This window comes from Phlebotomus papatasi, chromosome 3, assembly GCF_024763615.1.
Source record: "Phlebotomus papatasi isolate M1 chromosome 3, Ppap_2.1, whole genome shotgun sequence".
NCBI lineage: Eukaryota > Metazoa > Arthropoda > Insecta > Diptera > Psychodidae > Phlebotomus > Phlebotomus papatasi.
Genome location: NC_077224.1, coordinates 6,836,989 through 6,853,924, shown reverse-complemented (window position 1 = coordinate 6,853,924; position 16,936 = coordinate 6,836,989). Strand labels below are relative to the sequence as shown.

At 36.5% G+C, this 16,936-nt stretch overlaps 1 protein-coding gene across 6 annotated transcripts in view; it reads right to left on the bottom strand.

The window, feature by feature from the left end:
- Nucleotides 1–14,202, bottom strand: part of LOC129806570 (disks large homolog 5) — a 28,144-nt gene extending 13,942 nt beyond the window's left edge. For 2 of the 6 annotated variants that reach the window (XM_055855253.1, XM_055855254.1), the window contains exons 1-5: nucleotides 14,021–14,196; nucleotides 13,598–13,867; nucleotides 13,286–13,357; nucleotides 8,789–9,068; nucleotides 1,095–4,289 (exon numbers count right to left, since the gene is read on the bottom strand). In XM_055855253.1, coding sequence (XP_055711228.1) covers nucleotides 1,095–4,289; nucleotides 8,789–9,068; nucleotides 13,286–13,328 — 3,518 coding nt within the window. In that variant the 5' untranslated portion in view covers nucleotides 13,329–13,357; nucleotides 13,598–13,867; nucleotides 14,021–14,196. Of the gene's footprint in view, nucleotides 1–1,094; nucleotides 4,290–8,788; nucleotides 9,069–13,285; nucleotides 13,358–13,597 lie in introns of all 6 variants that reach the window. The other 4 variants (XM_055855249.1, XM_055855255.1, XM_055855251.1 and 1 more) reach the window with 3 other exon arrangements.
- Nucleotides 14,203–16,936: the final 2,734 nt, after the last annotated feature.

Sequence of the window (16,936 nt, the reverse complement as noted above, 5' to 3'; positions counted from 1 at the left end):
TGACCAAATTTGAATTTCTTCTGATCAAATTTGACTTTTCCCTGATCAAATTTTATTTTTCACCGATCAAATTTGATGTTTCACTGACCAAATTTTATTTTTTGCTTACCAAATTTGATTTTTTACTGACCAAAAAGTCGCAGCCAAATTTGATTTTTTCCTGACCAGATTCTTTATTTTTTAATGACCAAATTTTATTTTTTACTGACCAAAATATTTGCTGACAAAATTTGATTTTTTACTGACCAGATTCTTTATTTTTTAGTGACCATATTTTATTTTTTACTGACTGTATTTTATTTTTTGCTGACCATATTTGACTTTTTACCGACCAAATTTAATTTGTTTTACCGATTTTTAAAGTTTTTGCTGACCAAATTTAATTTTTTCTGACCAAATTGGACTCTTTACCGACCAAATTTGACCTTATTCCTACCGAATTTTATTTTTGACTAAAATATTTGCTGATAAAATTTGATTTTTTGCTGACCAGATTCTTTATTTTTTACTGACCAAATTTTATTTTTTACTGACCAAATTTTATTTTTTACTGACCAAAATATTTACTGATAAAATTTGATTTTTTACTGACCAGATTCTTTATTTTTTGCTGACCATATTTGACTTTTTACCGACCAAATTTAATTTTTTACTGATCAAATTTTATTTTTTTCTGACCAAATTTAATTTTTTACTGATCAAATTTTATTTTTTTCTGACCAAATTTTATTTTTTTCTGACCAAATTTAATTTTTTACTGATCAAATTTTATTTTTTTCTGACCAAATTTAATTTTTTACTGATCAAATTTTATTTTTTTCTGACCAAATTTTATTTTTTTCTGACCAAAAAGTCGCAGCCAAGTTTCATTTTTTCCTGATCAGATTCTTTATTTATTACTGACCGTATTTTATTTTTGCTGACTTTTTACCGACCAAATTTAATTTTTTACTGATCAAATTTAATTGTTTACTGACCAAATTTGACTTTTTACCGACCAAATTTTATTTTTTTTTCTGACCAAAAAGTCGCAACCAAATTATTTTCGTGGTTTCCTTCAAGTGCAATTTTTCTACAAAAAAAAATGTACTCACCCAGAAGAGTAGGTTGTCTGGGTGTCATCACGATCTCGGGTGGCTTGGAAGCGATGCTTGTTGTATTGATAGTCAATGGATGTCCCGTGTGAATGATGGTAGCTGGGCATGTAACTGTCAAATTCCGACTTTTCCGGAATACTTCCACCGCCCCCCAGGAGCCCCGTTGAGTCCGTTGAGTGTGCTGTCGCCGGCAGTGTCAAGGGACTAACATGCCTGTACCCATGATGATGATGGGGATGTGGATGAACAGGTGCCACGGGAAATAGAGCCTGATTGCGCGATGGTGGTGCATTGATTGACTGGAAACGCGAATATGATGGCAATGTACTGGTATTTCCTGCCATCATTGTCACTGGATCCGGACTGAGATTCTCACTGTCACTCGGATACTTTGACACATTGCGCGCCATCTTCTTGAGGGCATAGTAATCGACAGTTTCGCGACTTGGTGGCTTTGTCGGCAGATCCAGTGACGGTGGACTCTTGGGCGCCAGGAAGGAATCTATGGAATTTTGACTCTTTAGCGAAATGATATCTAGGGAATTTTGTTGTCCCTGTTGTTGATTTTGTAGCAAATTTCCTCCGCCACGGAGTTTTTCGTTGAGATTGTAGAGGAGACTATTGTCGGAGGGAGTAAAGTTCAGGCTCATTCGGTTTGGATGATGATGATGATGATGGGATTGATAGCGTTCGAAATCTAGGTACTTGGGAGCTCTGCTGTAGGTACTGACGCCTCCTGATCCACTTAACGGTTGCCCCGGTGCTGAAATTGGGAGAATGGGCTCGTTTTCGATACTCCGGTAAACTGAATGGCGATTGAGGATATTTGTTGGTGGGGGCGATTGAACATGATAGGGAATTGGATTGGAATTTCTATTGGGATTCGTAGCAGCTGAAGATTTGATTGTGGTTGTTGTTGGTGTTGGTGCTGGATAGGATTCAAAGTAATCTTCGCCATTTCGATTGTTACTTGAGTGTTTTTCCTCTTTTGACTGCAACGCAGCCGTGAAGAGTGTCAAAGCGGGACGTTCTTTTTTTCTATTCTGCACAATTGTTCCACTATTGATATTTTCATGAGCTATCACATTGGCTCTTGGCCAGGTACCCATACTTTTACTCTCCTTTGATTCCTTCTTCCTCTTGGACGACCTCTTGAGAACACTGGATTTTGATGTATTCTCACTGTTTAGCACTGAATCTAGCAGGAGGATTGCATCATTTTCTTGAGTTAGAGTCTCTTCGGTCTCCACTGGACTCTTCTGACTCTTCCCTCTGAAGGTCATTTTGATGAGATCTGTGATCTTGGATGTGGATTTTGCCGCTGGAGCTGCTACGGGCTTGAAGGGAAATTCCATATTTGAAACTGGAATTGAACTTCTCTTTCCGCCGCCACTTTTTTCACTCAATCTAGTTGGCGGTTCGTCCGTTTGAGTACAAATATTCACCATTTTGTTGTACATCAGTGCACGATTGTTTGAATTCATCTGACCAATTTGTTTGAGAGCTACAATTACCAGTGTATCATTGCGTGTCTCTTCGAGAAAGACCAGAGCATCATTGATACTTTTTGTTGCATCAAGTGCTTTTTTATTGATACTTATGATACGATCTCCAATTGCTAGATTATTATCCCTTGCCGCCAGTGAACCAGGTTCAATTTTCGAAATATAGATACCTCCTTCGAGGCTCAGTCCATGCGAACGACCAGTTTTCATGTTCAACGTAGCCGTATAGAGATGCGAAGCATTCATCAATTGACGCTTCACGACAACTTTACACCGTGGTGCACTTTGTCTTATTGATTCCAGGACAATTCTCCTGGAAACCGACGTACAATCCAAATTATTCACCTGAATAATACAATCATTGGGTCTTAGCTTTCCATCCACGACGGAATCCTTCATCACAGACACCACGTACACGCCATTTTCACCACCATTTTGACTATCATCCCTTCCACCATCCAAGACAAGACCCAATTCGCCATCTGTCGGCAATCCACTAATATCAATATCCACAATTTCCGTATCCATCTTCCGAAATGGTTCCACATCGTACGATGCACAGCTCCATCTAGCGCTATTTCTACTAGCCGGGGCACTAACCGTCGGTTGTGCCTCCAAATGTTCCCTCAATTGCTCAATCTCCCTACATGCTTCATCCTTCTGCTTTTTGATATTCTCACTATCCCGGATTGCCGCTAGCAATTCCGAAATTGCAGTATCACGCTCCTTTCTCAGCTCATCACACAAAATCTTCACACTATCCCTCTCCTGGACAATTTTCTCCCTCTCCGTTATCGCCCAATCTCTCCGACTCTTGGCCAATTCTGTATCTTGCGTGGCTTTAATCACCTCATTTCTTGCCTTATCCAAACTCTTCCTCAAAATCTCAATCTCCTGATTAGCCGCCTCCAGTTCCTGCGCAATTTTCTCCTTTTCCTCCGTCAGCTCCTTACTCCAACTCTCATTTGACGTTGACTTAAAATCAGCCCTCTTCATATGCTCCCCACTACCACTCGAACCCCCTTTAAGTGTCTGCTCCTCAACCTTTTGCCTCAATCCCTCACATTCCTTCATCAAATCCTCCCGGAAGTGCAATGATGCCTCCAAATCACTCTTCAATCTCTCACTCTCATAAATCATCGCCTGTTTCTCCTCCTTAAATCTCGCCTCAATTTCCGTAGACTTCTTCACCACAATCACCAAATCATCAGACAATTTCTGATTCTCCTTCAACACCGTATCCTTCTCACTCAGTATCAATGACAATTCCTGCTCAGCAGCATTTCTCTGCTCAGTCGATCTCCTCAATTCAATGCACTTTGACTCAAGCACCTGATTCAATCCCTTAATGACATCATCATTGTGCTTCAATTGCTGCGATCTTTCATCCCTCTCCCTCTGTACACTGTCCAACTGTCGAATAGCCATCAACAGTTGATGCTTCAGTTCATCCTTCTCAATGGCCAAATTATTGTGCTCATCAATGAGTTCATCGCACTTTTTCTTGTACAATTCAGCATCTTTTGACAATTTCTCACATTCTGCCTTATTCTGCTCATACTTCTTCTTCAACTCATTGTACTGCTCCAAGAACGCACAAATCGTCTGACTATTGCCATTCTCCAATTTCATCGATTCTATTATACGTGCAAGTTTTTTCTCCAAATGGTGCACCTTTTGCTCCAATCTGCATTTTGCGCGAAAAGAAAAAAAAACTTTCTTTGATAAAAAGTCTTAAGTGTTTTCTTAATCAATTTCGTAGCCTAGAAAAAATAAGCCACGCCCACTAAAAAAGCTTTTGCGTATAGGGGAAAGTGCCCATGCTTGATACCATTGGAAGCTTCGTAATGACTAAATTTTCAATGTTTCACAACTTTTACAATATAGGGGAAGGTTTTGCACCTTCGTAACGTCGCAGGTTCGTAAATGTTGATTTTTTTCCAAGTTACTAAATAAATATCATCCATGGTCATATATTCTTATAGCTAATCCCACATCTCACATTTCCGGACAACCTTGGGAGCCTAGGCCTTTTTTCCTGGGTTCTAGAAGCAAAAATAAAAAATGGGCCTAAAATCGCAATTCTGATGTGTATTATTTTATGCATTTTTTCACGCTTCAAGAGTCTTTTCGAAGAAAAACAACATTCCAAGTTATAGAAGGTTTATCAGGGTTAATATTTACCGTGAAAATCTTTCGCTAGAAGGGGGTGGAATTGTAGGCGAAAAAAAGTCCACAAAGATTGCCTTCAGTGCAGGTTCGTAAAAATATCAATCAAAATCATTGGCTACCAACTCTGTGAATTCCAGACTGTTTTGTGACACACTGTACACGACGCTCTGGATATTATGACCCATCCAGAGATTCCACTGAACAAGTTGACAAGAAAATTGTGATATTACACCGATTACAACATTTTTCAAGAAAATCTTGAAGAAAACACGCACTTCCACAGCAAAGTGAGACTTTATCAGATGTTTTTGTTTCGCTTCTGTCAAATCGAACATTAAGCCTAAATCTTCTTATGGTAGGTGTGATTCTTTCATTGTCCATACGGCGCGTTTTAAGTATTTTTCATACAATTTGCTTTGTTTTCAAGCGGAGTTTTCCTCATTTAACTTTAAATTAATCACGGGTAATTCTAAGAATCACTGATATTCAAAAAATGTTTTGTAAGACAGATTCGATTTGTGCAGTGATGAAACTAGACTGTTTAAGGTAGATGTGATTCTTTTGTTGCCACTTCGATGTATATCGAGTATTTCTCATTCAATTTTCCTTGTTTTAAAGTGAAACTTTCCACATTTAATAATAAATTGATGGCTGGCCATTTTTGAAATTAGTTGTATCCGAAATATGTTCTGTAAGACTGTTTGGAGATGTCAGAGAAAATCCGAGGATTACAATAGGTGTGATTATGAGAGAAACATATCTAACCAAGCACTTTACTGACTGTCAGAATGTAGTGCAAAAATGGTTTTCCGAGTGCCACAAAAACATGTCTTAGAAAAATAGCATAAAAGTGATTTTTTTAATGCGTGATACCTCCTACAAATGGTGAAAACAAGTAGATGAAAGTTCCATCTAAGTAGTGATGCCCAAATTTTTGTTTCCGGTGTAACGTTTCCGGGGAAAATGAGGCCTACAGAGGTTGGAAAAAATGGTACGAAGCATTCCGGTACCGGATACATTCGTGAAAAATGCTACTACATTTTCATTTTCCTGTAGAGGAAAATCCAAGGACTTCCAGGAATTTTGTGAGGCAGAATTATGAACCCAATAAGTGAGAGATTTTTTTGATATAGTGATATAATCGATTCGGTTTGTGTGGCATTCAGTAAAAAATCTTAAATCTTGGATTCCTTTTTTAGTACGAAGGTTCAAAACCTTCCCCTATCCTTCACATTTCCGCAATAATAAAAAAAAATATTTCATTAGAGTTCTAAAGCAATATAAAGTTAAATATTTTAACTATATTTTGTGAAATTTTCTTGTCAAAATTTTAAAATTTTCAGTGGGGTTGTTATCAGATTTTTGGAGACGGTTTTTGAAAAACCAGTGATAAGCCCCAGAAATGCTTATGGTAACTGAAATTCTTTACAGATGACCTCGAAATGTGTGCAACTCGGAATGCGTGAAAATTCGATTGTGAGTTGAATTTTGGGGGTTAAGAATCGCGTCGATGAAACTGTTCTTGTCGGTCGAAATGCATAAAATTGGCTCGACGCGATTCTTTACCCCTAAAATACAACCCAAAATTGAATTTTCACGCAATCCGAGTTGCACGCATTTCGAGGTCACCTGTAGAGATTCTCAGCTACCATAAGCTTATCTGGGCTTATCACCTATAATTTTCTATTTTAAATAGTCTGAGTGCAGAGGACTAACAAAAGAAAAAAAGTTCATTGAAATCGGTTATAATAAACATTAGATTAGAAATAGAATCCGGTCGTTCCATTTGGACATACAGTGTCGGCCAATAAAACACTACTTAAAACTTGAGTTTTTTAACTTTTGGTAACTTTTTTCTAGTATATTTAAAAAAAAATTATTTAGAAATATTAAAGCAATTGCCTTACGTCGAAAAAGTACAGTACTTGCCGCAAAAGGTCTGTATTTTTTCTCAGAATGCGTCAAAAGTGATGTTCTGCTGGGACAAAAAAATAGAATCACTTTCATTTATCATAAACTGAAATACATTTCGAGTATTTCAAAAATAACAAAATTTTAGTGTAATGTCAGTAAGTATTTAGTGTCTTGACAATAAATTTTCAAAATTTAGATAAAGGAAACTATGAGAAATTGGAGGAATGATTGTAAAGTCATAGCAGACCATAGTAAATTTCGAAAGTCAATAATCCATAACACAATATAGTGTTGACGTAAACATAAGACTCAAAATTTTGGTTTGTATCGCTTCCGTCCCAATGAATGGTATTGAGGAAACAACAATTCAGCATTTTCGAATAGTTCAGTGTGGTAAAATCAAGCTAGAATTTCATCGCTAGGAATTCTATGGGACAAATAAAGTTGAAAGGATCCTCAGATAGGGTAAGTGTGCCAAATTCCGGCCAGCTTGCAATTTCGGCCACTTTTTTTGTTCTTCAAATTTCTACTAATTTTTAATTTTGCATACTCTAGACTAGAGGTTATACAATGCAAAAAATAACAAAAAATGTAGCTTCGACAAACGAGAAGACGTGAAAAAGATATTGAAAGAATTCCCGAAGGGCAAGAAACTATGAGAATGAAGGTGGCCGAAATAGGGCACCAAAGCTATGTCTACATTTTTATTCATTTTAAGATGTATTAAGAATGACTTTAGAGAAAATAAAGATGATAAACTGTCTACAAGGTTCCGAGCAACACTCTTTTTAAAAGAAGTAACAAAAAAATTAAATTTGTACAGTAGACTCTCTCAAATTCGGGCATATCGGACCGAAATGTCAGCCGAATTAGACAGAAATTCGGGCGACAAAGTTTTTGAAATGCAACGATTTTCTATTCACGTGCATGTAGATATTGAGTTTACACACTCATATATAACGTAAATTGCATGAAAATCCCTCAATAATGCAAAATCGCATCAAAACTAAGACAAACCATGCCAAATTTGAGCATATTTGATTCATTTGATAAGCATAATCAAACTTGAAAAATGACAACAAACTTTTTTCAAATGTAACCGCTGCCCGAATTAAAAAGTAGCCCGATCTTAAAAGAGCCGAATTTGCGAGAGTCTACTGTAATAAAAATATTACATTTCAAACTTGAGACTTTGACGCTTGCATGCAACTATGCCGAAGTTTGGCACACTTACCATAAGTCTTGGCTAAGTTAGAAAAATAAAATGTCAAATTTGTCATTTTTTAGAAGGATAACGTCAATTTCATTTTTTTTAAGTTGTTTGCACCGGGCGGGCTCACAACTGTAAGAGTGGAGTCAGAGATCTCATCCGCCCAAGACCCAACGGTCTTACCTATTGCGCCACTGAGATCCCCAACCAAAGATTCCCAAGGACTAATAGTCCTTTTTGGCTTGGGTATCGGTAATTCTTAAATGATATACTAATACCTACTAAATGGGAACAGTCCCATCTGTGGCGAAAAGTTGTATCAGCTTCCATACATTTTTGCCCATTCCCCTTTGTAATCCCTCGGATAATGGGAAGTACAAATATTGAGAGCTTTTCATAAAACGAACAGTTGCTTAATTCAATTCAAATAAGTAACAGATCAAAATAAGTTTCTAAAAAATATTTTAAATATTTCATATAACCTTAGAAGGAAAAATAATAATTTTCCAGGTAAAAAATGTTGTGATTTTTATAAATTGTGTATTTTGTGATTAAATTAATATCGGTTTTGTGGACGATTTTCATTAATACTGACCATTAAAATATTTAAAAATCTTTTTTTCTTTAATCTGCGTTACTATTTTTAAAAACGTCACAAAATTTAAGAGTCGTAAAAACGAAAAATTAAAATACATAAGAATACAAAAAAATCACAAAGAAATTTAATAAAAGCATATTTCAAGTAGAAAAGATTCAATATAAAGTTTCATAAACCTTTAAACAAAACAAATATACTATTCTGCGTGGGAAAAATTAAAAAAAAAGCATCTTCTTTTGTTGCAAAATTATAAATTTTCCCTCGCCCATAAAAATATACCGGCAAATCTTACCTGATCTTTTCACTGTTGCTCTTGGCAAAGTTGGCACGCAAGGAGCTACTCTCTTGTACAGCTGTCTCAAGTTGATTCATGGCAGCTGTATACTGTTCCCGGTAGTATTCCAAACGCTCCTGGGCACTATCGCATCTCCTCTTGCTGTCAATGTACTGACGCTTGAGACTCGATATCTCGGTCATTGCCTCGTCAAATTGATCCTTCATTGAGTCATACTCGCGCACATTGTTGTTGCCCGATCCACCAAATGAACCAAAGTCCTGCCCAATGGGAGACACTGTGCCGGGAATGTGAGAGGGAGACAATCAAAAAAAAAATGTCGAATACTCATTCATTTAGCCCCAAACTCAAACTCAAACATCTCAAAACATTTCCCGTAAGAACCAAGTGGTGTCTATCATTTGAAAAACTTTCACCACTATTCAGTGCATGAAGCAATATATAAATAAACAAATACAAAAGTCTCACTATTTCACTCAATTAATTTGCACTTGGTTTCTCTTACTTATAAGGGGTCGTTCGGAAAGTTCTCGAACCTCAAAAGTTCAAAAATATATTTTCTTATTATAATGGCTCCGGCACACCTTTTAAGATCAGGAAAATTTCATAAAGTCAAAATTCACATCCCTTTCTTAAAAGCTTCTCTTTCGTACTCTTCTTCTTCTTTTATACATCACATCAAATTAAATTTAGTTCAGTCCAATTTTGAGATCGAAAGAGTGAGACAGACTTATGCAAGTCTTTGAAAAGAAAAAGGGACCCGAATTTTGATTTCATGAAATTATATTGAGCTAAAAGGTGTGCCAAAATGGTCCCGGCACACCGTTTAGATCATGAAAATTCCATGAGGTCAAAATTCACATCCCTTTCTTTCTTAAAAAGTTAGATGTATCTGTCCTACTCTTTCATACTCTTCTTATTCATTTTAATATAAAACCCAATTAAATTTAGTTCAGTCCAATTTTGAGACCGAAAGAGTGGCATAGCCTTATGCAAACCTGTTTAGAAAGAAAGGGACGCGAAATTTGATTTCATGAAGTTATACCGAGCTAAACATTGTGTCAGAGAAATTAACTTTTTTATTCATTTTTAGCCAATCAAAAAACAGAAAACAGTGAATTTCCAAGAATATTTTAACTATTCGACTTTTTAAACCCCTAAAATTCCGGGGATCACTTTTCTATCTTTGCTTTATAGACAATTTCCTAAAAGTTACGTCAAGCTGTTTGTCCATCTGTTCGTCCAGCCTTTACCACGTCTGAAGGCAAAACGCTTGCAGATAGCGATTTGGAATCTTCGGAGAACTACTCCATAAGCTTACCGAATGGCCGTTATCATAAACTCAATTTTCTCAAAATCATAATTTTCCTTATCAAAGCAATGATTTTTAGTATTTTTCGAAAACAGGGGTGGAATGATAACTTATCGATTCTATCGAATCGATAATGTCGATGCAACTGTACAGGGTGAGTTAATTGAACTGCAGCTAAATTTAGATAGCTACAACTTTGAAAGCCTTCGGGACAGCATGATGACATTTCAGCATAAAGTTAGTTCATTTTATTGGTTACAAGTCCACAAAAGCATTTATGATTTTTTAATCATTTTTTTTACCCGCAATGGCACTTAAACATGATGACGCGATTGCTCTGTATTTGTCCGGAAAGGTACGAAACGATTCTCTTTAGATCCCTTCAAAACCTGAATGGGATTAAATCTTTTGATGATCAATTGACTCACCCTGTATACGTTAGATCAGAGGATTTAACATAATTAGTAGTGGTTCCTCTGGTTAGATTTAGTGAATAACCAATTTTTATACATAACTGGACCATTAATTGTATCGTTCTTAAAAGATTGTAATTGTTGTTAAATGTTAATATCAGCTATAAAAGTGCAGCAATCATTTAATTTTACACAGTCAACAGTTGATACGATCGAAAAGAAATTATCATGTCACCCTAGGTGTTCGAAGACTAAGAAGACTAGAGCGCGTATTTTCCATCTGATTTGGACAAATTTGATGCTCTTGGAACAGTCCTGGAATTTCCAAGTCATCTGTACCCGTTTTTAACCTAATCTGATAGATGATTTTTATCCAAAATTCAATTATATTCCAAAACTATTTCGGTTAATTTGAAAACACAATCCCTTATAAAAAGCAACTTCTTTTTCAGAATAACATTCACCAGTGCACATTGTGTATGCGAGGAGCTCTAACAAAAAACAACCACAAGTGTTTAACCCTTTAAGGACGATTGGGTCACCGGTGACCCAAAAATGAATTTTTTCCTATGGCCTTCTAAAGTTGTGTTTTGCTATAAAAAGTGAGAAAAAGTGATTTTTTCTTATGCCTGATTTTTGACCCTCTCGTCCTCAAAGAGTTAATGGTTTAATAGTGACTACGGGCATTTCGCGATTCCGGAAGTCCGTGAATGAATAACTTGAATAACTTTAGTACTTTTACATTATTTCTTTAAAAAAAATAAAACATTTCTTAAATTGGTGCAGAACGTATTGTGGATTTCGGAATATCTCATGCAAGTACGCAATTAATCCATCTTGAATTTCTCGAACTTTAACTCATTCTTACTAACGAATTTTTCCAAAGTCAAAGGTTGAAAAGACTCTCGAGCGCATTATTTCTCCATCGATTTGGATACATTTGGTGTCGATGAACAGGTTTTGAAATTCCTGACAAGTCTAACCCGTTTTAACAGGTAATTAATCGGTTTGGGATTGAAACGGGTTATGAACCGATTAATAATTTTTCTTCGAAATTCAACTGTATTATATTCATGCTCATTTCAAAAGTATTGAAATGTCGTAATTCAATTCTAATGGATGGTCCACCGCGAAACTTAAAAAGAAAAGAAATAGCATAGTTAAAAGTACTGCGAAACGAAACTTTGAAATATTGTACACCAACCCAGAAGTACTTGTACTGTCCCCATAAGTTGAACTTCAAACTAAAGACTATTTTTGGGGTATATCACCTAAGTCACAAGTTTGAACTAAAAGAAAAAACAGTGATAAGCCCAGATAAGCTTATGGTAGCTGAGATTCTTTGCAGGTGACCTCGAAGTGCGTGGAACTCGGAGGACCACAAAAGCTGAGATTGTAAAGAATCTTAGCTAAAAGCGTCCCGTCATTGCCAAATGCTCGAACTCGTGGTATAATCTCAATTTAAACCTATTAGACCTATTGTCTAGTATTCCAAGGCCTTTCAAATGGCACCATATATCCCCAATTGGTTAACAAATATGCATTCTATATCCCTTTAAGGATCCAGCCCAAAATTTAGGCGTCAGAAAAAAATCACTTTTCCAGACTTCTTTGACCTGGAGGGGAATTCTGTAACGCTCTGGCAATGCCATATAACAAATTGGGCTCGAATTTTAGGAGAGCTTTTTCGAAAATGCGATTCTGTAGCCGTGACATTGCCATTTCAGCTCACGTGGCATTGTCAGAAGTCACATATTTGAGATTTCTGGCAATTCAAATGACAATGAATTTTGTTAAACAAATCAACCAAGACGTACTGTATTTTCATAAAATCATCAAGTAAAGGGATTTCATTGAAAAATCAATGAATTGCATTTTCGAACTCATATAATATGACAAAAAACATGCCACGAAAATGACAGAATTCCCCAACTGATTGGGACTCACACTGTGAAGTTCGAGCAATACGTCCGTAAATTTTCGTAAAATTCTTTAATTTCTCAGGGAGCCCGTGGTGCAATTGGTAAGAGCGGTCGGTTCTTGAGCGGTGTGGCCCCCGGTTCGACTGTCACAGTGCAAATGATTGAAACGTCTGAATGAACATTTTTCACGAATCAAATAAAATCTTTAATCTCTTTATTTTTCAATAATTAAATTATCTCAAGGATCAAATTAAGCAATCAATGTGGCTAGATGAGTTGAAAAAATTCGGTATAGCAGCCAAAATAAACTGGGTATTAGTTTTTACGTTAGTTTATGTGGCTAGACTTCCCGATTACCCGAAATAATGTCATTGTTTCGCTTGCATTAGCAATTGTTGTAACTTACATGTCACTTCAATCAGCTATTACTTTGTATAGTCTGTAATACTTTCATAATTTTATAAGAATATCTAATACAGATGATAAGAAAATCACGACAATTGCTGATTCAACTGAGTTTCTTAGATAGATTGGATCGACTTCCACGAAGTGGGTTTCCCTTTGATAAAACTTCCATCTCCATCCCTTTTTACAATGTATTATTGGATATCCGAAGGGGAAAGGACCATCATCATTTCCTTCCTTGGTTTTCAGTTCAATCCTCAGAAGGATTTTTCTTAATAGGGCAATTAATTAATTAATTAATTAAGCAACTAATATTAAGCAATTGTGCAAGAACTTTCCAAGCGACCGTACCATGAGTGTATGCGAATCAATTGAATTGGGAAATAGTCTCTGAGGTGCGACGGAAAGGAACTACGTAATCCGCGTCAAAAGAAATACCCACCTGATCCATTGTTCTCCATCGAGGAATCCCCGGATGCAGCCATAATTGCCCCCACAACTTGTCAATGACACTCTGCAAGGAGACAGTCAAGATCACTGGAATTAATCTTCTCAAGACACGCGACAAGAAGTGCCATAAATCTCCAGACAGTCACTCAACACTGAGAGAGCTCAGAACACCCATTATCGTGCCACTCCGTGAAAAGTCTCTGTGGTTCTGTCCATTATCGGAAATGGCTTCTTCTTGACAAATCAATCACTCCGCGCACAGGGTTCAGACCCCAAAGATTCTGGATAAATATCCTGTACTCACCTCAATTCTCTCTCTGGGAATCCAGAGGCAGTCAAATGGTAGCCCTGACGTGCATCTGAACAACTTTCCGGAAAGAATTTTCCTCAGTGGATGCCTGGCAATCGCAGTATGATCGACTTTTTCCACTCCACCTTCCTCCCAATGTCTTCCAATTGCCGATGCGATCGTCTCCTCCTCGCGTTTTTTTGCTACGTAATATTTATTTTTAGACTTTTGCCCACTGGGAATGGAGGCAGAGGAGGAATGCGCAGATAATTCTCAAGGGGTGCACTATCGGAAACACATTCAAATCCCATCCATCACAAATTCCAGTTGGTTTATTTCGTGGAAAAATGATGATGAGAAATGAAATTTCGTGGGTATTTTTTTTTTGCACAAACACAACAGAGAAATTCCACTGCCAACTTTGCACGACATTCTCACCTTTCTGGAGAGCACCAGGTGCCCGTGAACGCCACGATTTTACCACTCCACAGCACTTGATCACAATTTCACTCGATTACGGCACTTTTTGTACAGCATAGCGGTGAAAATTAATGCTAAAAATCTCATCAAAAAATCACTCACACGTACTACCCTGACATTTTTACCCAACTCGAAACTTCTACCAAACTGAGCAAATTCAAAATGACCGTTACTACACTGAGAACAATTTATCTCTCAGAAAAGATTCATGATGATCTTTAGCGAGGGTATGGTCTGGTGCTATTGCAATGAAAAATCAACATGTTTTTTTAGCACTTTAATTATTGTTAACTGAGATTATTATGCCCAGCGCACAATAACTTTTGTTTTGTAAACATGTTTTTGATATTTCAGTCAGAGTAAGTGAGACATAAATCTAGTCATCTCGCTCACTCTTATATAAAATTGTGAAAACATGTTTACAAACAAAAATTTTTGTGCGTTGGGCATTAAGCGCTTCTACATATAATCAACTTCTTGTATTGATTCCTGTTATGACGGTTTTCCGGTTTAAAAACAAAACAAAAAGTGTAAATGCGGATATCGCGGGTACACAATTCAGGCAGGAATCAACACTGTACAACAGTTACGTGTAGTATTAGAAGATTTTTGCAAAGGGAGAGTGGATAAATACCACGAGCAGTTATGCTAGGATAAGAAAATCTTCAACTCAGCATTGCTGTCCAGGAACTCGATAAGTAGATCCTCCGTCAGCCAATCCAAATTAACCAGATAAATCAAATGATAAATCTCTTTGAGCATCTTGCATTTCTAATGTGTTGGACACACTTGCGACTAAAGTCCTGAGATGATTAAGCTTGTTCATAGCCAAGTCAGTTCCTAACACATTACAAACGAGGCTTAACATTTTCTGGCACTCACAAAACATAACTTTCGTGGGTTTTTATGGAAATATTTCTACTGAAATGCATTAGTAGGCCTTTGAGAATGAAACTACTTTTAAATTTACTTCACAATTCACGTATAACAACAAGAATTATTCACTAGAATCGCCTAAATTGGCTTAAGTCGCGAGCTAGCTCCCACCTTCCAAATAATTGTAATTAACAATAATTATTAGACGTGTACTGAGACATGATATTACAAATAGTTTCATTTTCAGAGGAGTATTAGTGCATTTCAGTAGAAATATCTGCATAAAAACCCACAAAAGTTATGTTTTGTGGATACAAGTGAATACTAATCCTCGTTTATAGTGTGTCAGGAACTGACTTGGCTATGAATTAGCTTAGTCGTCTCTGGACTTTAGTCGTAAGTGTGTCTAGGGCGTAAAGAAATTACCCGGAATCTTTTCATTGTTGCCAGGGTTGTCAGTGTTCCATTCAGTGGCATAAATACAGTACTAGACTTTCTCAAATTTGCGGGCATTTGAGACCGAAATGTCATTTGGATTTAAGAGAAATTCCGGCGTCAAACTTTTTTGAAATGGAACGATTTGTTGTTCATCTGCATGCACATACAGTAGACTCTCTCAAATTCGGGCTTTTGGGACCAAAATGTCACCAGAATTAAAGAGAAATTCTTGCAATTGCAACAAACTTCTTGAAATGCAACGATTTTTTGTTCATCTGCATACACATATTAAGTTTACATGTTCGTATTTGTTGTAAATTTCATGAAAACCCTTCAATATTGCAAAATCACATCTCAACTAAGGCAACCCAATGGGCAAACAATTACTCTGACTCAAAAATGACTGGGTTTTGCTCTACAAGAAATGGTCAAAAAATTATTCCTAATTGGAATCTTAAAAATTAGTCATATTCGCGTCGAATTTTAGTCATAGCATTACTCAAAATTGAGTTAGTAATACATTAGTTAATTTACGGGCTTAAAATTTACTCTAACATGAAGTAATAAAAGCGACTCCATGGGACGGTCCTTTTCCGTACGAAAAAATGACGCGCCAAAAACAGTGCACTTGCCATCCTTCTCTACCGCATATGTACGAAATCGACGTACGTACTCTCAATGAAAAAGTCAAATGTACTCCACAATTCTGTACTATACTATCACCTTAGACACCGTTTTCTCATTAATTCACATATTTTCTTGTTTTTTGCTACTTTTTATGGAATTTTGGTCAATTTTTTCCAATTCCACTACTCACATTTGCGAATATTTTTCTCATTCGACTATTGCTGAATGAGCCGCCCGACATGACGAAAATATTCCAGCAGAAGAGCCCATTTTGACGCGTCATATTTTAGTCGTGGGCGAGTAATCTCAGAGTTATTACGACGCCAAGTGACTTTCGTAATAACCGTCATATTATTCCCCAGTTTCCGTCATTCGACCCTCTGACAACCGTCACAGGACCCATTTTTGGATCCAGAATACATACATCCAACAGTAATCTTCCTCAAAATTGCCGTTTGGGAAACCATGTCAAATTTGAACATATTTGCTTCGTTCGATATTCATAATCAAACTTAAAAAATGTCAACAAACTTCTTTCGAATTTAACTGGTACCAGAATAAAAAAGTAACCCGATCTTAAAAGACCCGAATTAGCGAGAGTCTACTCTCTACTGCAATTTTTTTTAAATTTTACTTTTCTGACAAATTTTATCTGCGACCAAACTTCACTTGGCGATGACTATTTCACACATATTCAAAAAATATTTTTTGCAGTGTAAATTGCTCAATTTGCTCAAAAGTAGAATTTCATTTGTAATAACTTCAGAGTGTAAATTTTACAAAACCGATTGACATTTCGGAATCGAAAATCGCAAATTCGAATTCGAACTTTGGATTTAAAACTGCAGAGTGGTGGAGGGGGTGGAGGTGAATATTTTAAATTTGGCAGTTAATGAAAATGTCGGACTTCGACATAAATTTTACAAAATGTAT